Below are 26265 nucleotides of genomic sequence, written 5' to 3'. Positions count from 1 at the left end.
AAATTTTAAGCTATGTTAGTTGTAATCAGGTCCTTAAGAAGTCAGCAAATATTTTTATAGCAAGGGAGATTGTGATACCTTTGTATATACATATCAGGGTTAATGTTGATATTATAATTGGTTTTACAGTAATAGATGTATTTTAATATAGAGACAATTGTATGTTACTTTGACTTAGAGGTGTTGGGGATGGTTTTTTTTCAAGATTTAAAATACTCCGAACTTGACTTCTGCTTTATCTGGCTGATGATCTGATTTATGGTAAAATACTGGTAGGCAAGCTATTACAGATAAGGTAAAATCCCATAACATTGCTGTGGTAGTGTCTGATAGGCTCCCCCTGATAAGATTGAGGTGAAAGCTACTGTGTAACTTGTGTGCACATGAGGCTTGATCCTCTAAATACAGATAAAAGGATAAAAAATAAAAAATCCGGTCACAGATGAGTGATAATTGCTGTATGCTTTATAATGCCTGCTACTATAAGTGATTACCTTTATGAGAATGATTATAAGTCAATTTTCATATGCTGACTTAGACCACTTCCTGATGAACCCAAACACATTAAATGCAAATTAAAAGGACCAAACACACTGCAGCTGGGTGAAGAACTACAAAGTGAAATTGGTGAGTGCATATTCTTCAGTTATCTTGTAAGATACATTTCTTTTTCTTTGTAGTTTATTAGCCTGTTATGTATACAGATGTCATCAAGACTGAATTGCCTTCAACTATTTTAATATAAAGAACAGGTTTACATTCTCATTCATGGAAGGATGATCAGACTTCTCTAATTGCCATTTTACAATTCTGGAGTTACTCTCCGACAAAATTTGCCTCTTAGTTTGTACATTGGGACATTCATCACACTGAGTGCAAATTGTTCGTACATTTTTGTTTAGGTCATGTATTCTGAAATCTACAGGCCATAACAGCATTCAGACTATTTCAAAGGCATGGACTTCAAAGTGAAACATTTTAAGGTTGACTTTAACCTGACAGGAAGGTATTTAGAGATCAGTCTTCTCCTTTGGTTTCTGTATGTGGTTGCTACATGGCATAGTAAGAAATTTAAAATTCTTACAGTATTTTGGGACGTTGAAAGCTTGTGTGTGTGAGTACATAGGACAGTTACATATCTTACCTGTTAGGTACAGGTTGAAAAACAGCTTTCAATTTTAATATTTTTTTTCTTTTAACTTTATAGCAAGAAATAATCCTTTTATTCAAAAAAAGTGGGAAGCACAAATATGTGATAATGACTATACAGATACTTTTTTTTTTATACCCTTTTGATACCCACAAGATGGAGGGGACCTTATCAATGTATATAAATACCTGAAGAGAGGATGTAAAGATGAGGGAGCCAGGCTCTTCCCAGTGGTGTTCAGTGGCAGGAAAAGAGGCAGTGGGCACAAACTGAAGCACAGGAGGTTCCCACTGAACATCAAGAAACACTTTTTCACTGTGAGGGTGACTGAGCACTGGTGCAGATTGCCTGGAGAGGTTGTGGAGTCTCCATCCTTGGAGATACTCAAAAGCCATCTGGACATGGTCCTGGGCAACTGGCTCTGGGTGGCCCTGCTTGAGCCAGGGGCATTGGACCAGATGACCTCCAGGTGCCTTTCAACCTCAGCCACTCTGTGATTCAGTGATACTGATGTAATTTTCTCTATATTGTGTGTATGTTGTATACATTTATATTCCGTATGTTGTATAATGTTTCATTAAAGCAGCTGCTGAGGTAATCACTTTAATAATCATTTTAATCATCATCATCTTTTTTAACAGATGTAATGATTACAGATCAGTATGGAAATCAGGTTCAGACAGTGACATCTGCGTGTGTTAATTCCCTAGGAGTTTCTGGGCCTGGACTTGATAAATCAAATTTGAAAATAACTTGGCAGGTATTTATAAGATGTCATACGGTTTATTTCTCTGTAGCCTTTGTGTGGTAATTGTCTTAATTCTGTCACACAGAATTGAACCAAAACTGTGGACAGGTAGTAAAATTAAACACTAGTTGGTAAGCTGTGAGAAGATAAGAGACTTAAAGCATTAAAATCATATGATCCTGTTCTAAGGAATACAGCAGCATCTGTTAAAAACTTTATCACTGCTGCAGCTGTACAATATGGGGGCCAGTTCACTTCATGCTTGAGTCATGTGTGCTTTGTTTCTAGTCCGTTGTTCTATCTCTCTTCTTCTAACCTGTTTTTAGTCTTTTTCTGTGTCTGTTTATGGTGGTACAGTTGATTTTATGATCTTTTAAAGAACCTCATAGAATGGACTACTGATACTGTCTGCCACAGTTTAATGTAAAATTCATTCTATAACTTTTAAAGTATGTCGGATATAACTAAGTTGTACGTAACTCTTATACATTGAAAAACAGGTTCCTGAGAAATGCTGGAGTTTGAAATTGACCGCTTCTTACACAAGAAGTCCATTGAAATTTAACAAAAGGAATAGAACTTGTAGTTTAATTTTTAGTCCACTGTCTCACAGTAAAAAGCAGGCATAAATATTAAAATAGCATATGGAAAAAAATGAATAAATTATACTTCCCTTTATTTGTTCATGATAAAATCTTCTTTTTGTTTCTCAATAGGAAAGTACTCTGACAATGAGAGTAAAAGGTATTCGGTTTAAACCTTGTTTACTTGGAAGCAAAGAATTGTGCTTTGCTTGGCGTGAATTTTCTGACTTTCTCAGAGTAAATTTAACTGCAGGATCCCCTGCTAAATTGCAGTTTGTGGATTGGCCAGAGTTAGAAACGGTACGTTGAACACTTTTTGTTTGGAATAAAACAACGGGGTCACTAGTCAGCAGGTCTTTTATTTCCAGAGCTTTTTCGAGCACAGGATGCAAAGCTGAAAACCCTGATTTATTAGTATTAATACTTCTAAAAATTGACGGAATATGACAGCTCTAGAGACTTTTTTTAATTCTGTACAGGATAACATAAAATTAAGTAAGTATTTTGCAATTGGTCTAATTATGTAGAGATGTTTTAAATGGGACTGTAGATGTGAAGCATTTTTCATACAATAGCTAACTATGTTAGTTTTTTAAAAGTAAACTTATTTTGGAGTAATCTAACTCGTGTGTGTTTACAACACTGTATTCATTAGTATTTCTTAGACTGTTTATTCTGTCACATTTGCATTTCTGATGTATTTTTCTTTGGTGCAGCAGTTTTACTGTGGGCTGGATCCTAACACCCATCTTCCACTGCTGTTTGCCAAAGATACTGTGCTTAATGGTAGTAATAGTTGGCAGCTCGTCTCTCCTTTATCTGTTACTGGGGGGGGTTTTATGTTTAGGATGTAGGAAGGCAGTCCCAAATTTATTTAAGTTTACAAGTGTTTGCAGTCCGCAAGTGGGGAAGGGAGTACAGTACTTATATCAAATGAAAAAGATGGAGATTTTTGGTACCATCCATTTATTTGCTGGGGGTTTTTTTTAATTTTTCAATGTTTACTTTGTCTATCCAAGTGATAGTGCTGAAGTTGCAGCAGAAAGCAAAACAGGGGAGTGGAAGCAGGTAAAAGAAAATTGGATCTCTGAGCAGAGAACAGGAGTAAAGATTGGCATGTTGGGAAAATGGAGAAGGAAAGTTACTGAAGTAAAAAGTGAAACAAAAGGTTCAGGGAGTATCATAACTATTTTTACTCTCTAGAAAGCTGTCAAGGTATATCAGAAGATAACAGTTTTAGGCCATTTGCTCTTTCTAGAACAAGGAAACTAATAAGCCTCTTCAGAAGCATGTCCTTCCTTTTAGTCACATCAACACAAGTAACACATGCAATTCAAGTAGTTCATTTTATAATGACAAGAGAATGTAAATGGGAAAACACTAGAAATACCTTCCTGGCATCTTACGATTCTGTCATGGTCTAGCTGTTATGTGAGACAAATAGTATGGAAAAGGCAGACACTATTGCTCTGGGGATTCCTGACGTCTGAGATAGATATAGATATAGATAGATACATATATGGGATGTTTGATATACTTAGAACAGAATAGTATAATGCATCTGTATCTCTTCCAGCCTGTTGCAGTGATTAATGGCAGAGAATTGCAGAAGCCCCTTATTGTTCAGCTGTGTGATCAGTGGGGAAATCCATGTCCTGAACCAAATGTAAAAATCAGCCTTATAAAGGGTAACAACTTAAAGGTAAGCATAGGCTTTATTATGTGAACTTTGTTTAACACAAATTTCTGTTGTCACGTCTACATTATCTTCTTCATTTTCAAGATATTTTTGGAAAAGTGAACAAAATATTGTAAGGACACAAAAGAATAATGAATCTCATATAATAATAGTGTCAACAAGTAATGTAAACAGTTCCCAGGATAGATTGCTCAGCTCCCTTTCATTATAACAATCATAAATATAACAGAAGTCCTGTAGTACAGTGTCCAAGTGTAATTAGTATACATTCTGGATCTTCTACTGAACCTCTTTCCAAATTCTACATGCACACCACCCGACCCCACCCCATCTCCCACTTTATTTGAGGTAATTTACTGAAGAATAATGATCATATGGTCCAAACTGGCAACCAGATAATTTTTATCTGGTGGTTCCTTGATTGTGGTTCCTGAATGTATGACTTACGGTCTGTATGTAAAGCTAGTCAGCACGGTTTGCTCTCTACTTGATTATCCCTGTGAAAAGCATTGGCGGCATAAACCAAATTAAAACAATGAGGATGTAAACCTAACCCAAATTTAAGTGGTTACTGTCCTTTCCATGAGTGAGGTATGAGTGTCAGGTGGTGGTACATTGGTCTGTATGAAGAAAGGAGTTTGACAGAATTCTCCATTCATTAAAATTTTGGTTCTTGTTATTGGGGAAAAAAAAAGTCAAACTGTCAAATGTTCCTGTCGGTGCAGAGACTTTTATATTGAATGTGTACATTATCAATACAGGATATATTCATCCATCTCTGGACATGACATTTTCTCATGCAGGGCTGGTCTTGTTCCCTTTTTGTTCCTGCTTGCCATGCATTTGTGTCCCTCAGTTCTCTCAGAACACTCAGCAGCCAAGAAATTTCTTTTGCTCACCTCTCAAGAGCTGTGCCACAGCCTCACCTTTCCCTCAGTTTAACTATGCTACTATTACTTTTTTTTTTTTTCCCCCTAAGGAAATTTCTTTTTATCTTGAACATTTTTCTTCTGGCTCTTTTGAATCTCTTGCCATAGAAACCTGCCTCATAGTTTGGGATTTTTTTTTGTTTGTTTGCTCCAACTACTGCCTTTATGGTGGCAGCTGCAGCTCCTTGGGGCTTCTAGTTGTGTTGTTTTTGAGAGAACGTACAACCTTGACAGTAACACTGTGTGGTTGTGCTGCCTGATCAAAGAGATGTGGTGGCATGCTGTGTCTTTTCAGATACTATGCTTTCCTCAAGGGAGGATCAGCAGCATGTCTTGGATAAAGAGCATGAAGACTTTCTAAGTGGAATGTGTCCAGGAGAAGTGTTCTGAAAGCCAAGGTGGATCATTGTTATAATGTGTTTATTACAGTGCTCCCTCCCAGAGCTTAACACCGGTATAATTTCTAAGAGTTACTTTCATACATCAGCAGAGTAACCAACTGCTATTTGCTGGACAGATACCAGATCAGTGTTCACAAGTATCTTGGAGAACCTCTTTAGAGAACTGTCTTGCCTTGGCATTTCAGATAGGTTATATGCACAGTCTCCCAAAGGAAACGAGAAGCTTCTGGGAACTAAAATTCTCAGATAAGCTGTCTATCTATATTTCACATCCCATCCTCTAAGTCTCCTAAGCCTGATATACTGCAGTTGCAGCATGCATTTGCTGTACTCCATTCTCTATCTTACAGGTCCAAAACTAAATGAGTATGGCTGAACGGAAACACTCTGAACTCTTACATGCAGCTTAGTAGTGGAAATGCACAAAGCACTGGTTGCTGTAAAAATTAAAACTTTCTATGCTGTGATGTACAGTAACTTCAAATACGGGCTTATTTTGTTGAGTTGAATATACTCTTCAGAAGAGTTTATGAAATGTCTGGCAATTTTCTTAGTATTTCTTAGCATATCTTTACAATGCTGCCTTCCATTTGAACCATTAAGCACACATTTTTTACCACTGCCTTTCTCTAGCAACGTGGTAGGATAAATTCATGCTTCCATAGCTGATTATGAATCAACTTTCACAATCTTTTTCCTAACATAGTTTCATTCTTTTAACTTACTGACGTAAGATTTGTAAAAGAAAATAATTTTGGAAGCAGCCTGCCTAATTCAAGTATTCCAGAAACATTGGTTTTGTGTGAGTGAACACTAGGCACTTAGTCTCCTGAAATTTGTGCTGAAGTAGCAAAGGGAAATGACTTAAAGGTACTGCCAATCGTAAGACTTCACTTCTTCAAAGACAGGGTGCACGTAGAAAACACACCTTGAATAACACCCATGAGTTAAAGGGGAGTTATTTTCTAACACTGGGATTCAGCAAGGATTCCTTTAAGTCAATAGTAGAATTTATATTGACTTCAAAGGACTTAGAATCAGACCTAATTAATGTGCTAGGTGAATAGGAGATGTATAAGGCATTTGTGGTGTTATCCTAAAACAACACTGACAAGAAGTTATCTGTCATTATTAGCATCTGATTAAGTGACGTTTCTTATGGTATAGAGATTAGTTCTTGTTTGTCATTAAGTTTTGATAAACAAGGTACTATACTTCATCAGTTGTCATAACACTTTTCTCTAGATTGTCTAGCAGTCTTACATTTTTGGCAATGGGACTAGAATGGGGGAAGGGGAAGAGAGAGGCAGGTGTTTCAGTTATTTTTACTCCAGTTGTTTAATTCTTCAACTTTTGCTGCCCAGGAATCTCTGTGCAGAGTGGAGAAACACTGTAAAAGGGGGTGAATAGTTTGTAGAAGGTTTTAGAATGTGAAAATATACTCAGATTAACTTGTGCTATGGATGATATCATAGCATCAGTAGCAATTAAAGAAATAGCATTAACAAAATATTTGAACATATTAATGAACAAAAATATCCTAGTTCAGATAAAGTGATTGTCTTCAAAAACTGGCAGAGAAAATTCTGAAACGTCTTAATATGGTATTCATAACAATGTATCTTTCCCTAATTTAGAGTGCAAAACTACAAAGAAGCTATTGCTCAAATGGAATGAGAGTATGGAAGCAAATGAGTTATACATTTTATTCTAAGACTTGATACTCCTTCTGTGTCACTGAAAGAATAAAAAAAATTTTTTTTGACAGATTGTTCCTTCAAACCAGCAACATAAAACTGATGAAAATGGTAGGGCTAACCTGGGAGTTTTTAGTATCCACGCACGTCGGTAAGTAGTGAAAACTATATGGAAAAAATTTGAATTCTCAAATGTCACTTGCTAGATGTATTTAAGCTGCACACTTCATAAAGTACCTACCAAGAATGAATCTAGAGCTAAGGTCACACATTTATTATTTGTATGCCAGTGGAAGGCCAGATAGTGAGCTTTAAGAAATTAAGGGCTTAACTAAATAAAATTCAATAGCTGCTTCTTTTGGTCTTCTGAGAATCTGCTGCTCTAATTTTCTGGATCCTGTTTTTTCTGGTCTTGGTAAAACACAGCTTATAATTGTCAACCCGTACCTAGTGCAGATGGTGTCATAAACCACTTAAAATGTTTGAAATGTACAGGCTTTGGGTGACCAGATCCAGACGCTATGCTTTCAAAGTAGGAGCACATTTTAGGAGTGTTGAAACCCCACTTCCTCTGGGTGCTAGCCATTGTTTTAAAGGATTAGGTAAAGTGTCCAAAAGAATTTTAAATATATATATTTATTTTTTCTTATTTGCAGTAAAACTCATGAAGTCTCATTTCCTGCAGATGTGTGTCCTGTGGCTCCTGCTTCTTCATGTCAGTCATTCTGGCTCCCCTTACACTCGCATGTCCCATCTGACTTTCCAAATTCATTATTTCTATATCCTCTTCGTGTTCACAGTTCTGCTACCCACTCCCTGTATCCCTGAGCTTTTCTTGCAAGACTACGTTGGCTTTAGGTAGCTTAGAAGCTAGCAATAAGTGCTTGTTCTTAAAATTCTGAAGTATTTCATGTCAGTTAATATTTTTGCATTCATATCTGCAGGATTTGACCCATGACATTATTTTGCATGTGGAAGAAAATCTATTTTAAATGCTGTTGATGGTGCTTAGCGTATTTATAATGCCTGCATCTTGGTAGAAGGATGATGAATATTAGTTATCAAAATATTACTGGAGGTTAGAAACAGGTGTGCTCAGTGGTAACATCCTATGTTTTATAGCATAATCAAAACTGGCTGGGAAGCACAGCCTCTATGCAGTTAAGTATCATATTCCCAGTTCTGTTTAAAAACTTAAATTTCAAGTTTTTGATACTGTAAAAAAAAATGAGTTTCTCTATAGTAATGAAGTCATCATATACTTGCAATGCACTTTGCTAGATGTGAGTTGTATGTAGATTCACACTTTGGAAACTGTCAAAGCAGAATGCTCCTTAGACAGCATTTTAATTAGCTGTGCTTGCTTTCCACCTTAACGTCTTCTGCAACTTAAAGCTGTAGTTGCTAGTGTCTCATAGACAGGCAACGAAACATGATGAAGCTAATGAATATTAAAGCAAAAAGTAAATTTAATAAGCAAATATCTTAAGAATACCTTAAACTTATGATCTTACTTGTCTAACTTTGCATTAACACTTCCATTTTTTTCTTCCCTTTACTACTGATAACTTCTGGGGTGTTTTTTTATCATGCTTTCATGTACATGATTCAGACTGAAGTCTGTTGAAAATTGTTTTTTCAGAAGAGATATTTTATAACAGTTTTCATGATTTCTGTATATTTCAGGGGAGAGCACACTATACAGCTTAAAGCCTCATACAACAAGACCACATTAGATTGTCCTGTAATCACATTAAATGTCCTGCCTGATCCTGAGAAACCTGTCTGTTTGAATGTTAAATATGACAAAAATGCTTCTTTTCCAGCAGGAGGTACCTTCCCTGGTAAGTATAAGGATTCTTTGGTGGAAAGCAGTCACTCAAGAGCCTTGTAAACCTATGGAAAACTATTTTGTTGATTCTCCTGGTGTATTTTCTTACTTTTTTTCCATCTGTTTTGTCTCAGTTCTTTGTAACAGCTGTATCTGAGATGCTTCTGTAACACTTAAGAGAGAAAAGATATGTACATCATCTTTGGAAAGCATTTCAAAAGACTTCTTATTTATTTGTTCCAAATTGTTGACTTTGTCTATAAATGGTAAAACTACAGAATCTCTTCTTTGTCCTTAGTAAAATACTGTATTTCAGTTTTTTATTTTCTCCAAAGATGATCTGAGCTAGTTCATGCATGTTTTCCCTCATCTCATTTTCTGTGGAATAGTAACAAAGGAGGTAGCTATGAATTTATAGGCCAGCTGTGAGCCAAGAGGAACAAAAAAGTGATCGGAAGTATGCCAGGGTTAGTACAAAATATTCTTCTCTCTTGCTGTATTCTCTTGCAAAAGGATGATCTTTGCTTTCTAGCTAAGGGTGCTGAGTCATAAAAGAGAAAAACCCGTCTCATGTTTTCATTAATATGTATTAGTATGTAGTAGTATTCACAATAAGGAAAACAGATGAAGAAGAGCAAGTTATGAGGAGACCTCTTTTGCTAAAAGCCAAACAGAATTTGAAACCTCTGCTTTTTCCTATAAGGAAACTTTGGCATGAATAAGAGACCTATACATTAACTCGGGAAATAGATGTTCTTTATGATAACCATGGGAGATACAGTTCTTGAATTTGCCAGTGAAGTATACAAATTTACTAGCCCCTCTTCCAGAAAATTTTCCTTCTAATTTGCAATAACACAATTTGCACTATGAAACCATGACACAAAGATACTCTTCAGAAAGCTGAAGTCTTGAAGCCTGCTGTATTTTGTCAGTGGTACCTGTGAAGGAGAGTAAGGTAGTTCCAAACTACTTTTTTTCCCATTTGATCCCATCCTTGGTTTTAAGAAAAAAATAAAATAAAAAAATCACGTTTGAATCTTCAGTAGATGACTTTTAGATCTATTTGATGAAGTAAATACTATCAAGTTTCCTATACTGAATAGCATTCACTTAAGAATTATCAATTCATTTAGGCATGAAATTGCTAAGTTACTAACGCTGATATGCTAATCCTATTTAATTTGGCCTTTATTTGAAAGGACTAAATTAAGGTGACAAATCTGATGCAGTTTTAAAAAGTCTCAGGAGAGGTCAGGGAAACATTTGATGAGAAGATATATTTTCAGTACTGGGCAGTTGTTGAAAGGAATATAAAGAATATAATTAAGTCAGGATATGGATAAATGTAGAAATGGGAGCAGGTTGGGAACTACGTGGCTTTTGTACAGGAAAGTGGTGCCTTGCAAATGTGTTTGAAGGAGTTGACAGCTGTGTGAATGTGAGTGATCCTGCTGATACAGAGTACTTGGTATCTCAGAGAGCATTTGGCAACTTCCTTAACTAAAAGCTCTTAAAGTAAGCTGTTGCAGGACACTGTCCTTCCTATACTTCAGTCTTTCCTTTGCCTTTAGGTGGACTTAAAACAAAGAAAAAAATTGTCTATCTAAGGAGTGTTTTCAGTTCTGTTGCTGTTTCACAGTGTGATTTCAGCATAAGCATCTGAATTTTTCCCACCTGCTCTCTTTACTCCTTTGTAAATACTCCTAGGTTCCCAGATGATAAACATCTCTTAAAGGTGACAAAAAAATCAGTAAATCTGCTTCATACAAATCCATTTGTTTTATCCCAAGCCTGTCTGAAATGCCTGCAACATCTGTTCAAAATTTAGAACAAAAAGGATTTATTTGTAGTCGTAGGAGTTGCGAAGCAGAATACCTCCCAAAATATGATATCTGTGGTGTGGGGGCTTGTTTCTTGACCAGAGAAGGTTCATATTCAAAGATAATAATTATACTGTCATAACTTGATGAGCCAACATTTTTATGGAAGGAGGGTTTTGTTCTTTAAAATACTCCATACAGTGTTAAGAACTTGACTAAATTCACAAGGTATTTTAGTTTTGCCTAGAGGAAGCATACTATAGAATCATAGCATCACAGAGTGGTTTGGGTTGGGAGGGACCTTTAAAGATCATCTAGTTTCAACCCCCCTGCCAAATAGACCTTTTTCAAATGTAGTATGTAGTAGAAATTAACCAGGTTTTGAGAGAGGAAGAGAATTAAACAGCTTCCTCAGGAGTTAACATAGTATATATGACATTAAATTTTCATATAAAATTAGATACTAAATTCCTTATTAACAGCCTCGTATTGAATTAACACCCTAATTATTGGATTTACTGGTGAACTCAGGTACACCTGAGGGCAGGCACCATAATCTTGGTGGAAGTCATGCCTGAATTTTTCATACACATCAAAGCACAGTCCTTCCTTAAGGTGCAAAATTCAGTTCTACATGAGCAATGCTGCTTCAATTACATGCTTGAAATCCACCTCTAACCATAGTGTCAAAGTGCTTAGTTCACATTTTCAATTAGAAGAAGGGTAGCTTTATTCTAGGTTGGATTCCATTTCCTTCAGACCACTAAACTTTCTATGGAATATATAGGATAAGCTAAATTTTTCAGATCAGGATATAAAATGGCAAGTATTTTGACTGCAGGACCAGGCCCTGTATCCTACTTCTAACATTTAAGTATGTGATACTGGTCTGTAAGAAGTAGCCAAACTTGGCTTAAGATTCATAGCCTGAGTCCTTCTTTTTATTACAGTGTGGCTAATAAAGGGGGAAAATAGTAGTGGTGTTGGTACAGTCTCTTTCCAACTACTACGCCTTTCTATCCAGGAGTTTAATGGCTAAAGCGCTTGTGAAGGAAGAGGCAGATCTGGATTTACTGTCCTTGAAGGAAGGAATCAGCTACTTAACTAGCTAATGATCGTTCTTTCCTGAGAGCAAGCAGCAGCCTGGTTTGCTGTTTTGATAGGAATGATAATCTAGGAAAGGCAGACTTGAAATTTGAGGGGGTTTTCTAAGCAGTCATTGGATGAAGTAGGTGGGTTTTTTTTTTCCTAAGGATTGTTACCTGGTCTAATTACAGGGCTGGGGAGAGAAGGTTTTCCATATCTGGTTTTAAATTTTTTGTTGTTTGGGTCCTGTCTGGAATGTGGGGTTTGTGTGTTTTTCCTCTAGGTATGAGACAGACACAGAAATTCATGGAGTTTGATCTTCTTAATTCTGAATAAAAATAGTCTTGAAAAAATGTTGTCTTTCATTCTACAGATTTTATGGTTAGTGTTCTTTCTGAAGATGATAACATTATTAAAAATATTAATCCAGCACGGATTTCTATGAAAATGTGGGAAACACAGAGCAGCGGAACTAGGATATCAGTTGATGTAAGTCATCAAAATGCATTTTCAAAATGGATATCAAAATGCCACCATAGGACACACATATTTGTAATAGAAACTTTCCTTCATTTAACTTGGATCAATATCCTGTACTAGATTTTAAATAACAAGTACTGCATATCAGTCATATTTGTTCATCGATATCTGTCCTGTCACAAGTTGTCAGACTGTTCAAATGTCAAGACTATACTAAGGACAAAAATGCTACTGCTCTGCAGAAGCTAACTGATAGCAGGGAGACTTAAAAGTTGCCACCCTGAATTTTGCAAAGAAAAGACTTCAAGAATTAAAAATATGAAGCTAGCGTCTAAATTATAGGTGATCTCATTAAATTTCTGTATGCTATCAGTACTGCAAATCATTAAGACTTGATAGCATATTACAAGTAAGGTACTTCAACTTTCAGTGTATTGCATTAATTTTTTTGCATCTCTCTTTTCAGGTTACAACATTTAGCTGTAGTAAAGTGAGGGATGATAAAGAAGATGGCTTCTTTTACTTCAGGTATAGCAGCACTTATAGTTATGTATTTTGTACAGTAAGTTGCATCAGTATTTGAAATAGAAACGAGTTTTAGGTTTTGATAATAACAATCTGTTATAGAATTAGTATGATACAGTGCTGTGAAACGGTAAAAGGTATTAGCAAGATGCAATGAACATGAGGATTGAATTCTTCCTTAGAGACATTTGACATTTGTTTAATCTGAGAGTAGAAGAAAGGAGTCTGAGAATATATTAGAATACATGATGAGAAATGCTAGCAATGAAGGGACTACATCATCTGCTTGTCACTTGTCTAACTTAATTCTTTTTAGTGTTACATTCAACTGCTGTAGAATTGCAGGCTGAACAAAGTGGATTTAACTCTGTCTTAATACCTTCTGTAGCTGTGTGTTAATCCTGAACCGTGACCTTGGCCCTGTCAGTTTAGTGGTCTTTCCTTGGGTTACTTACTCAGAGATGGTATCTTAGATGACACGCAGCAGAACTAGAGTTCATCATAAGCTGGTGCCTGACTGCCACATTCTTTCTACATCTATTCCTGGCAGGCGTGCTATGGGAGCAGTTAAATCGTTGTGCTACCGGCTGTTGATTCAAGCTCTTGCCTCCTAGGAACAGACTTTCCTTCTGCTTTTAGAAAGCGGACTGTAGGATCACCTTAATGCAGCAGATAGCACTGTTGCACAGCTGATCCTGGTTCCTGCATCAGAGGAACAGAGGCTGCTGCAGCTCAGCTGTGTCAAGATTCCAGGAGCATCTGAGTGGCAGCACTTCAAGAGGTGATAGGAAGTTTCCTCACTTGCCTCTCAGCTGTGGCTCTCCTCCCTTTCAAGGTGCATAATAGAGTTCAGGAAGCCAGGCATCCAATTTGTAATCTTTGGGAACCTATGTGCTTTCAAGACCTTGATGTAGCATTAAGTCTTCAACATATTTTTTCCTGGGGAGCCAGTTAGCTGAGGCTCAAATCCAGGATTCTGACCCAGCTTGATATGCAGTGCAAACATGCCTCCATCTGTGATTCCCTCTGTCATATCCAGCCAAGAAACTATCCCATCTCAGAAGGCAGTTGATATGACATTTGTTTATTTGGTCTTTTTAAGCTTCTCAGATGGTGTACAGCAACGTAATGTATTTGTATTTGAAGGATTTTTCATTTAAGAGATTATAACTAATTCAAAAAGCTATTTAAACATGGCTTTTTGTATCATTACCAAGATGTGTCTTTACCTTGAAGGCACTCGAGGTTCCAAAGCCTTCTAAGGCTGAGTTTGGTAGCTGTAGCACAAGGAGACTCCCAAATAACGGTGCAGTTTTGCTTTTAACAGAGCAGAGCTTTCTGTGTGGCTAGTCCAAGGTTAAGGAAGGTTTCTCCAGAAACCAAGGATCACTGCAGACTTGCACCAAGTATGAGGTGCATTTCTGTGACATTGGTCATTCTGAGAAATTCTTAGTTATAGGTGTAGTTAAAACATGAGAACTCTCTAAAACATTATCAAAACAAGGCACTCTGCGTCATATATTTGTAGCTCCAGAAAAAGAAAACTAGAATGAGTGTGCCAATGTGTAGTCATGCTAATAAGTGTTCTCCTGTGAAAAGTACTACAGTGGTCAGTGTGATATAAACTAACCTATATAGAGTTAAATACATAATTATGAAAATCTTGACATTAGTACCTGTAGCTTACTAGTTGTCCACGAAGGTCTGGAATTAAAACTCCCAACCTTATTGAAAAATCTGAAAGAGCAGACAGTAGGTAGAGACTACCCATTAGCAGCCCGTGTAGGAAAGTACATGTTACTCATTGTTGCCAGTGCCTGTGGCATCACTGTCTACCACCTGGTTTCTCTCAAGTTTTCCTGTTCAGTCACAGATGGTTTTCATCTGTTTAACACAAATCGGTAACATGGATGCTATTACGCAGTCTTACAACTTTCATAACAATTGCACATTCTCTTCTTTTTCTAAAGCATATTTCTGGATAGATAGTGTTCAGCCATGAGATCCTTAGCAGATTATTTACAACTCATTGTTTTAATGCATCCTGACAAGGCAGATGCTACTTTACATCTTAACCTAGCTAAAATGCAGAAAGGAAGGTAGAATTCTTCTTACTCTATATGAAATACCAAAAAGGACAGTCATGGCTCATTCTAGAAATAGGTAAAGCTTGGGGGTTTTGGTTTTTACAAGTTAAGCGTTTCAGGAAGTCTTGCATCTTACTCCTTCCCAAACAAAATAAGAGGAAAGAAATCGCTTAATGTTAGTGACAAACAGATAAAATGATGTAGGTTGAAAACAAAAATCTCATTAACCTATTCAAGAGTGCCACAAGTCATCCTCTCAGATGAATTTTTGAATCTTGGTTAGAGATTCTTTGCATCTCCTCAAAAGTTTCTAAGCATTTATAAGTCACTGCTGTCCCTTGTTAAACACTGCAGCAGTCTTCTGGATGCTGTGTGGCCTTCCTTGCTAGGTGAAGTTCTGTTTATAGCAGTAGAAGTGCAGGCATCTGTATTCCCCTCATATTTTGATGTTAGGGGTTCTTTGCCAGTAGTCTGTACTCTGGAACACTGTAAGGTAGAATGAAAACTCTTTTCTGTCTTACTATACTCAACTTTGGCCACTGGTCCAAGTTGACCAACTTCATACACTTTCTGAGTAAAGAGAAGGAATTAACTACTCATATTTATGTAAATTCAAGCCAAATGATTAAATTTGGAGAGCATTTATTGCTGTTGCAGATCTAAGCATCAATATGCTCTGTTTCAGTAGCTTTACAAAAATTCATTGAATGGAAAGTGAAATGAGGTAGACTTGCAGATTTCTGAATTATAGGCCCACGACAAACTTCCTGTCAGCTACTAGAGACAAACTCTTCAGGAGACTTTCCTCATCCAAGCTTCCAAAAGCCTTATTCTAGTTCTTGAGAAACTTCCATGGCGTTCTTGCTGAAGGAGGAGTATTATGGAGGAGTAGTAAAATATGTCATGCCTTAACAGGACTCTTAACTGTTTTGGAGGACTACTCAGAATTTGAATTGCTTGCATACTTACATACTTGTCACTTCAATATTGATTCACTTTTGCTTGGCTTTTGTTTTTGATTTATTTAGGGATAAAGTGGTTCCAGAGAGAGTGGGCACTTACAGTATCCAGTTTACCTTTGCAATGGATAAGATAAATGTGCTCAACAGTGACCAGGTTTGAATCTATAATTAATTACATGTAGCCAAGAATGTGTAATACAGAATCATCTGGGAGAAATATTATTATACTTTGTAGATTCAGAATGCAAATACTTTCACGTGCAAGCTTTACAAAAAAATTATATTTCTATTTTTGATAGTTACTGATTTCAAACTGTTGATTATCAAAATATGTTTTGATTAGCTTTTATAACTAACCAGAAATTTTGTGGAATAACAGAGCTGCATAATTTGCAACCTAGTAGAACTTTTTTATGGTCGTGCTAATTTATTTCAAGATTGTCAGTAAATTTCACATGCATTTGTTGCAGTATTTTTTGAGCAACCCATGTGTTCAGGTGAATTGCAGTAAATTGTATCAGTCTTTATTTTATTTTATTTTATTTTTCCTCCTTTTTCTGCTAGATTATAGTTGAAGTTGTACCTAATGACCCTGTACGCTTGTTACCTGATTCTTTGCCAGCTACTCCGGCAGTTTCCAATGTTCGAGCTCTTACTAGCCGTACACTGGTCAAGGATTTATACCTCCATGTAATGGTAACTATACTTTAATACAAAGTCATAATTAGGGAAATATATAAGACTGCTAAAAATATGTTGAATTTTTCTGTAAGGCATTGCTGCTATCACTTTGCAGGTTAACTTCACAAAAAAGATGTAAATCGGTGATTTCCTGTATAGAACAGGTGCATCTTGTTCTATTTACATACAGGTGACCAAAACTAAACCATGCAATCCTTGCTGTCAATTGAAACCCATTTCTTGTTGCCACAGGAAAAAAATGTTTCAAGAATAGATTCTAGTGGGAAAACATCTATACAGCAGATATTTCTCTCCATGACTTTTTTTTTCAGGAGACAGTTTCTCTGAGGAATCTTGTATTACAAAAAACAAGGTTTCCTGAACTTTGAATATTCACAGGGATACAGGGAGATCCCTTACCAGTTACAGCCATGGGCAAAACAGATTCACCTTGTGGAAAATTAGTTTAATTTATCGCCAATTAAAACAGATTTGAGTAGTGAGAAACAGAGACAAAAAAAGTGAAGCAACACCTTCTGCCCCACCCTTTGCCAGGCTCAGCTTTGCTCCAGACGCCTACCGCTCCCGGAGTGGTGCAGGGGTGGGGAATGGGGATTACGCTCAGTCCATAACAGCTCCTCTCTGCCGCTTCTTCCTCTTCACAGTTTCCCTGCTCTAGTGTGGGTCCCTCCATGGGCTGCAGTCCTTCTGGACCAGGCTGCCCGGGGAAGTAGTTGAGTCCCTATCCCCAGAGGTATTTAAAAGACGTGTAGATGTGGCGCTTAAGGACATGATTTAGTGGTGGAATTGGCAGTGTCAGAGTTATGGTTGGACTCCATGATCTTAAAGGTCTTTTCCAACCTAAACGATCCTATGATTCTACAAACTGCTCCAGCATGAGCCCTCTCCACAGGCTGCAGTCCTTCAGCAAATACCCACCTGCTGCGGCATGGGGTCCTCCACGAGCTGCCATGTAGATATCTGTTCCACCGTGGTCCTTCATGGGCTGCGGGGGAATATCTGCTCCGGTGCCTGGAGCACCTCCCGCCACTCCTCTCGCCTTGGTGTTCCCTCTGCTGTTTCTTCCTCCCTCCCACCCCCCTTCTCCTACTCTGCCTGTGCATTTTTGTCCTTTCTTAAATATTTATTTTCCCAGAGGAACCACAATCTTGGCTAAGGGACTTGGCTGTGCCCTGCAGTGGGTTGGTTGGAGCGGGCTGGAACTGGCCATGTCTGGCACGGGGCCACCCCTGCAGCCCCCCCACTGCCAGCACCTTGCCCCATAAACCCAATACAGTATATAAATGGATTACTTATGTCAGTTCGTGTTCCAAACTAACTTCTTTGTCTTTTTTAATTACAGGATAAATACAACAACCACACTGGAATTGATCTAGTTGGCAGAATAATAGCAAAAATCAAAAGCCCAAATGAAGATGATACAGAGATCCCGCAGTTTCAGGGGAAAGTCAGTACAATTGAGTTTCCATTTGACAGAGGATCAGCTGAAATCGTAAGTGTGACTGAAATTCACAGCTAGCTCCATGAGCAATGGATCTAATGAGGCCTGTTTTCCTACAGTTTCAAAGCTGATCTTACACCTCATGGTTTGTGGAGGAGTAGCATATATTGTAGCTTTCCCTTACTGATGAGTAGATAAATTATTTCTTCTCTGTTTGGTTGCTGATTTTCAGAAAACCTGAAGGGAAGACATTCTTCAAACTGGTTATCCTTGCCAAGCGAGGGAAGTTTACAAATACATTCAAAAACTCAGTTAGGGACTGGGACACACAGGGGGATCCAGGATAAGTCTTTTCCTCATTTGAATTTCACATGTAAATAACACTTCACTAATTTGTAGTTAAACTATTAATATTAGCAGTATTTTACATTCTTATTTATAATACTATCTGGCTGTAATAGCTTAAAAACATTTAGTCTGACCTCTTCATATATATGTAGTTAAATTTTACCAGGTTATCTTTACATTTTGTCAAGCTAACTGGGCTTATATATGCTTTGCAAAAAGGCATCCTGTCTTCATTTGAAGAATTGAAGATAAACTACTGCTTCTCTTTATGCTTTATTTCGGTCATTAGTGCCCTTGACTGTTAAAAATGCTTCAGTTTGAATCTCTGGCTGTAGCATCATGCATGCCTCTGAAAGTACTGCATATTGTAGTTATGCCATCACAGTCACTTTTTCTTCAACAAATACAGACTGAATTTTTAAAACCTATGAGTTCCATTTGTGACAGTTGTTACAAAGTATAATGAAAGAAACAAGTTCAAACGTGCACATGCACAAAACCAGAAACTGTTCAAAACACACCAGAAAAAAAACCCCAGCTGAGTGTAGAGCCGCACATTTGTTGAGTGGAATGGTCACAGTCTCTCTCTTAAAAGCCTACAGAGAACTTCAGTCAGTAGGACTATTCATGTGGTGAAATGGGTATATATAGATCCACCCCCACCCAAAAAAAAAGTTGCTGAAGTATCATGTAAGAATTGCAGAGCAAAAGTGGAAATCACCACAATAAAATCCCAGTAGAATCACTGAAATCTACAGTGCCTACATACAAACTTCTTCATAATATATTTTATTCAGTACATTAGCTGCTTTTATGGAACTACATAGATGAAATGTAATGACATGGCATAAAAAAGAAATCTGTTGAAAGCAGTCAAGGACAGAACCATCCAGTTAACATGGGCAAACACTTTTCACTGAACAATCTGTCAAACTCTGGTCTACTCTGATCTGTAAGGAAAAGTGACAACATATGTATGAAAAACAAGCTAGAAAAATAAAATGCATGGACTGAATACAGGTATCAGATAAAATTAATATACTAATCAATTTATGGTGCACTCTGAGTTTCTCTTAGAGTCCACAGAGTGGGCTCTGACAGTTCAGATAAAATTACTGGACAATTTCTCAGACTCCTCACCGATACAGAAATAACATTTTTTTTACGTCCATGTGCTAGTAACCTGCTGTTGAGCCATTATGACCTAAATACTGCAGTCTTGCTTCAGTGACTGAGCTAACAACCTATGTAATGGGGGGGAGGGGGGGGCACGTTTGAGGGGTTTTTTGTTTGGCTTGGTTTGGATTTTTCTTTTGTAAGCAGATGCTTTTTCTTTCTACTTGTATATTCCTGGTTTGTTCAGGGGGTGGGGTTTGCGTTGTTCTGCTTTCTCATTACTGTGATCTGATGAGATCCTACTGCTTTTGACAATAACTTGTGTTCCCTACTCTTCTATTGGGAGTAATTCCATTTCAGTGAATCCCATATCTCTTTCCCTCTTCAGGCAGTTTTCAGTTGTCTAGTTTATACTGAGTTCTCTGACTCTAGACAACTCACAAAACTCATGTGGAAAGGATTGGTTGGTTGTGATGCAATGTACTTTTCATATAACTAGTAATGGGGAGGGGACACGCTAATGTTTTTTTCAAATATCTTGAAATTGTTCCATCTTGTTTATAATCATGTGCAATTAGCATCAATGTAATGAAGCTGATAATCTGACATGTTTACCCTTACACTGAGTTTCAGGAATACTAAACTTGTTTAATGAAGGAAAATGTTTAGATTTTAATTAGTGTAAATTTTCTAAGGAAAAAATATTTCCACTGCAGACTTCTGATTAAATATGTAGCTGCAATATTTTTGAAAGCCATGAAGACCATCTTTGAAGGTTATATATCTATCTCTTCTTTTAGGCTGCAACCACCTCTCTCTTGATTTGGCCAGTTGAGTAGCAATTTCTACATGTTAAAGGTGGAAACAGTATGAGTTTTATTATAAGCATTATTCATTTTATGCATGATACCTTTCCCAAAGTAACAGCACATCTAGATATTACCTATACTAATTTTAATTCTATTTACCGTTCCTTATGGTCTTATAATAATTCCTGTTTTTGTAAAGAAAGGCAAAGGATTTAGTTTGTCATTTCAATAAGGAATTGATAAGAAATGGGATGTTCATGTTAGTGTTTGGATATATATTGTTCATTCATTTGAAACCTGCTGTCTACTTCCATGGTAACAGCAGTAACTTTAACTCAGCACTGGGAATAGTTTGTTTTTCTTCCTCTGTGTTTATGCCTTGGGTCTTTCTTTTTAACGTTCTGTTTGCATTTGTTCCCTGCTGAATGAAGTACATCCAAGGAAATCTTGCTTATGGGACAGTGCAGATAGTATTTTTTCTGAGCATATGTCTCAAATAAAATCTACAGCCAAAAATAATAATACTCTTTAAACAGGTAAAATGACAATCTTAATTCTTAAGTAATAAAATAGTTACTGCTAAATCTTTTGTATTTTGCTTCTTTTTATTAGGTATAAAAGGCATTTTGAAGCCAATACTTAAAAATGTAGTAATATTGTATAGACATTATGTGTTAAGTAACTTTCTAAGAGTTAGTATTTGAAGAATGTTTATTTTATTTTGTGTATTACCTCAAGTGTGAACATAAGCTTATGTATGTTTGTGTGTTTGTTTTATTAGAATTTAGTGCTGGCTGAAAACAGTCCTGGAAGAGATAGCACTGAATATATTCTTGTATTTGAGCCAGATCTGCAAGGTTTGAAAAAACCTTTGGAACCATACCGTCTGTCATTTATGTTTTACAATGGTATGTTTCAATTACTCTAAAATGCTTGCTTTTCCTTAAAACCAACTATTTTTAGGTCCATAATACTTCTTCAGAACTGTAATAGCTTAATAGATTTTTGCTGATGTTTAAACCAAGTATGTTACTGTATTTTCTTCTGAAAATATATGTATTTATTTCTGTAGATTTCAAGAAGCAGCAACAGATGGCAACACTTACAAGGGAGAGAGACCAATTATCTCAGTCCATAGGTGTTTACAGAAGTTGGTTTGATACTACTAATCAGCTTGTAACTGAAATTAAATGTAAGTTCAATCAAATACATAAATAAATTTCCTGGGAATTAAACTTTTTTTCCTTTAATAATTTTGAGAATATAGAGAAGGGGAGAAAAATCGGTATTGAAATCATGAGATGCAGTAATTAGAGTGGAGTGGAAGGGAGTATATCTTTGCATTAGCAGGGAAGCATCTAGTTATTTGGATGGACCTACCTATAAAAAGGGTCTTGATTTGAGGTATAATGTCTTATGTCAGAATTGTCAAAAGGAGGAATAAAACATGGAAGTTGGTGGTCTGATGCTTTTTTTCCGTGACTGCCTTGCACTCCCATCTTTGCAATGGATATGTTAATGCTCATCTGTCTGGAAATTCAGCAGTTGCCTAAAAACTACTTTAGGGAATGAACTATAGATAATCCTCTTTAAAAAAGTTAGTCTTACATTTTCAAAATGTTACTTTTTCCCCCTATGTTTGACCTTAGGTACATTATTCAAAAGTATTGTGTAGCTATTTGTTGTTTATCTCTATGTTCTTCAGCAAATGTAATCATTTATAAAGTCTGTTAAACAGCAGAGCAGCGTGAGGGCAGTTTATGGGAATGGGAGAGACAAAGAAAACATTTTATTTGCATTATTTTTTTGTTTGAATCATCCTGTCTGTTGATCAGAAGGTTTGTTGTAATAGATGCATTTTGAATGTTTATTTTAAGTAATCGCTAAATGTAAATAAAGCATGCTGGAATTAGAAGATGCTGATGTTTCTTGTAATTGTAGTAGAGGGCTATGTTTCTGTTACTGGCTTACTGCGTGTTTCCATTATGGATGCAAATTCCTAAATTCCAGTGTGAAAGGCAAAAAGTTTTGCTTCATATTTGCAGATTTTTGCACACCTGTAGACAGTAAGTTAGAGCACAACTTTAAATAACATTTCCAAATATAAACCTGTTTGATTAGAGAGAGTGGGAAGCAACTCACTTTTTTACTCATTTGTTTTCAAAATTGCTTCAGTTCAGATATGAGAGTTGAGGAAACAGTGTCCAGACAGTGGTGTCCCATATGGGAGACAAAAGAGGGTAGTGCCAGCTACCACTCTTCCCTTCCCTCTTGCCATTTTGCCTGTTGAAGAACCATTTGAAAAGATAATTGAGGATGAAAAGAAAAAAGAGCTTACATTCTCAGATTGGTCTAAGACTAGCCCCATTGCTTCCTGAAGTTGAAGGAGATGGCAGCTGGTGAAATTGCTTAGAAGCTGGACAAATCACAAGATCTTTGTGGACAAATCCTGATATTCTGCGCTGAAACTGAGAAGTAGATACTATCAGCTATGGGTGGCATAATTCTGAAAAGTTATAAGAAATTCTGTAAGAAATGTTCTGTTGCTTTCTAATATGTCCTTACTCTTGGTTGATTTTATTGGTTTCAGGTCAGGTTAAAGAAGCTGAAACAAGAGAAACTCACCTGAAGAACGAATTGAAAAAACACCAAATTGAATTACCACAGACAAACACAGTATGACTTATTTCTTACTAAACTCCATAATATCTTAAAAATAAATCTAATCTTAACATGAAATTGATATAATTAAATAACATTATTGAATCACGCTGGTATACACACAAGCACCTGTTACAGAAACCCTGAAAATTTAAACCATGAGGAAAATTTGTGGATCAATGCCAAACTTAATTTTTTTATTTTTTTTTTTTTACTGTTCTGCTAGTGTGACTATCTCTTAAAGAAACTGCTAGAGAAATAAGAAAAAACTTCTCTTTTATATCCTGATCTTGTTTTTGCATTTCTGCTAGGGTTACCAGTTGTATTACTGGTACTGCTAGTTTTAACAATAGGTTTTTGCAAGCTGATCAATGTACATTGGATATATTCTGGCATAAGTAGACCAAAGGAAAACACTTCTTTTTAGAGAATTAGTGAATCTCAAATGTTACTGCCAAAGTTGATGTAAAAGTAAGTTTGAAAGATTCAGGGCAACGTACCCCATTTTCCCATAAATATCCATTAATTATCAGTTATCTTTAGATCAAATAAAAACAAGTGTTACAGTCATTAAACACAAATGTAAATTATACACATTCTGCAGTCGTGATACCCAAGTTCCCCCTGCTGGCTAAATTTTTCAGGCCTGGATATAGTCCCCTTCTAAAATGGTTTCTTTTTGTACATTTGTGGTTGCCTTTTCCTACTGATTTAAACTTTTCTCAGATTTGGCTTTAATCAAGCTCTGGTAGCTCTTCGTGAAAAGCTTCCTGAAAGTCTTTAAAAAGAAGCAGTAATAAAAAAGTTCATAGTCACAATTGCAGTGTGCCTCCTTTTGCTCTTTTCTGAGATTATGTGCAGTGCTCCCCTATATACTAAGAGTCTGTTTGAGTTTATTCAATGTTGTTTGTTAGGAACTTGATTGACAACAGGTAAAGTAACTACTTCTGCAGCTCGTCCCAACAATATATGCTTACTAAGTTTAAATTTTAATTCTCAGCTTCAGTATGTGGATTCTCTTATAAAACAGAAGATGCTGGATCAAGAAGGAGTAATGAAACAGCCAAGGCGAACTTGTACCCTCCCAAACTATCCCAAAGGCAACCAGGATATTTTAGGCAAGGTGAGTTTTCTCTCAGAGAGCCTTCAAATGAGTTTTGTTGGTTCCAGGAAGTGGTAGTGATGAAAAATTAGCCAACCAAATATGCAAGTAATTTTTGAGGAGTAGTAAAAAGAAGATAGCATTCTCAACACATCAGATGACCAGCTCTTCTAACAGAGCCATCAACAGGGGAATTAAATGTCTGATTGATGTTGCAGGATGATTTAGTATGAAAAGGGGTGATGGTCTTGGCTTCTGTTTTGACTGTTCTAACTTCTGTGGTACAGATTGCACATTTAGCACAAATTGAGGATAACGAAGCAGCAAAAGTTATCTCTTGGCATTTGGCAAGCGACATGGACTGTGTAGTCACACTGACTACTGAAGCCGCTCGTTCTATTTTTGATGAAACTCAAGGTCGACAGCAAGTGTTACCCCTTGATTCTATTTACAAGAAGACGCTCCCTGATTGGAACAGGTAGAGAAAAAACAATGAAACTTCTGCATTTGTGTTATGTACTACTTCAACTTTTTTGTCTAATTTCTTTTTTGAACTTGACTCCTATTAAAGATTTGAAGTATAAAATTTCTGGCTTCATAATTATAGCAACAGTAATGACACTTGAAATGTTAGCTGAAATCCTAGCTTTGTATCTTTAACTGTGTGTTGTTCTTTATTTAATAGGGTGTTTCTCTTAAACAGAGAAGACAATCTGCCATTTTTTTTTCTTTATTTCTACATGTTTTCTAGAGCAGGAACTTTTTTTTATTCATTCTAGTGCTTCAAATCAAATTCTAACTTTTTTAAAAAATCCAATTCCAGAGAACATTCCCTAAAATCATCTGTAGTAATAGAAATTCATTCTGCTGTTTTGGTTTCCTGGAAGGTAAAGGAAAAGATAATAATTCCGTGCCTGAAAATAATTTGCTTATGAAGATAACTGCTAGTATCCTAAAGAATGCCTTTTAGAAAAGATCTGATGTGCAGATGTATTTATAAGGTCCAAAATCTCAGGTTTTATAAAATAGTGTATTAAAACTTGTCTTGTAAAATTAGTCATATGAAGTTGTTGGATATGTCTCACTACAAATTAGTGTTTCACCAAAGCATCTTTAATATAACTGGCATTTTGGATAATGTTGGGATCATTTAGCACCTAATGTGGAAGTGTTAAGGTGCATTCAGTTCAGTTTGGGATTTCTGACTAGATTGTCAGAAACAATAATAAAATAAGGATAAATTACTTTTTTTCTCCTCTTCTCCCTCTCTCCTTTTTTTTTAACTAGGCCTTTACCTCACTTAAGAAATGGAAGAATCTTCTTCAGACCTATTGGAAATCCTGTATTTGCCAGAGATCTGTTAACATTTCCAGATAATGTAGAGCACTGTCAAACAGGTAAATGATATTTAAAAAATTGTTCATAACTTCTTTCTTTTTAATAAATTAAATACCAAACCATCACAAATCATAACCCATTCAGTAATCTTCATTGAGACATTTCCAAATACCAGTGTACATTCCTCATGAGGTCTGCTGGTAAAAAGAGGATGACATTAGTGTTAAGTATTTGCAAACAACAGTTGTGAAAATTTCAGCAATGACCACTGTCTTCTGCTCGTTGTCTTTTATTTTCTCTACTGTATATACTAGAGGTTTTTTTCTTTTTTAAACTACTGCATTACCTTATTCGCAAGCTCATGTAAGCAGGAAGTGACAATCACGATACTAGTTTTATATTTTCATATTGCAGAAGTTACTGCTTTTGTTAGGCTGTTTCTCCAGTCCTTCTCAAAAATGTGTGATGTATAGATTTATATACACTCAGACTGAACTGTACATGACTATATATGTTATACTTAAATAGTTACAGTGAGAATAAACAATTCTTATGTAGATTTCAGTTTAGGGAACCATCATCCTCTTGCTCTTTTCTAACAACATAGCAGTACCTACCTTTTCCTACACTCCTTTTCTTAAATTAAGTAGACCTACTCCTTTATATTGAGAGTTGGAATCTGTAATTAGTTCAATAAGTGTTTCATTTTATTTCACAACTTCCCAGTATTGAAATATTCCTCTCTA

General features: G+C 36.3%; 1 protein-coding gene across 1 annotated transcript in view; it reads left to right on the top strand.

Annotated features, from left to right (window-relative positions):
• The window catches only part of SMCHD1 (structural maintenance of chromosomes flexible hinge domain containing 1), a 91918-nt gene that overhangs the window by 58809 nt on the left and 6844 nt on the right, over nt 1-26265 (top strand). The window contains exons 27-43 of the mRNA XM_075705054.1: nt 539-627; nt 1792-1910; nt 2615-2782; nt 4059-4184; nt 7280-7359; nt 8895-9052; nt 12322-12437; nt 12895-12956; nt 16069-16156; nt 16567-16698; nt 18047-18196; nt 21200-21326; nt 21491-21610; nt 23009-23094; nt 24080-24202; nt 24469-24659; nt 25469-25578. Of these exons, the coding sequence (XP_075561169.1) occupies nt 539-627; nt 1792-1910; nt 2615-2782; nt 4059-4184; nt 7280-7359; nt 8895-9052; nt 12322-12437; nt 12895-12956; nt 16069-16156; nt 16567-16698; nt 18047-18196; nt 21200-21326; nt 21491-21610; nt 23009-23094; nt 24080-24202; nt 24469-24659; nt 25469-25578 (2045 nt within the window). The remainder of the gene's footprint in view (nt 1-538; nt 628-1791; nt 1911-2614; nt 2783-4058; nt 4185-7279; nt 7360-8894; nt 9053-12321; nt 12438-12894; nt 12957-16068; nt 16157-16566; nt 16699-18046; nt 18197-21199; nt 21327-21490; nt 21611-23008; nt 23095-24079; nt 24203-24468; nt 24660-25468; nt 25579-26265) is intronic.

The sequence above is a fragment of the Pelecanus crispus genome, chromosome 2 (genome assembly GCF_030463565.1).
Source record: "Pelecanus crispus isolate bPelCri1 chromosome 2, bPelCri1.pri, whole genome shotgun sequence".
Classification (NCBI taxonomy): domain Eukaryota; kingdom Metazoa; phylum Chordata; class Aves; order Pelecaniformes; family Pelecanidae; genus Pelecanus; species Pelecanus crispus.
Note: the sequence above shows the minus strand (reverse complement) of the source record. Positions and strands in the feature narration are given on the sequence as shown.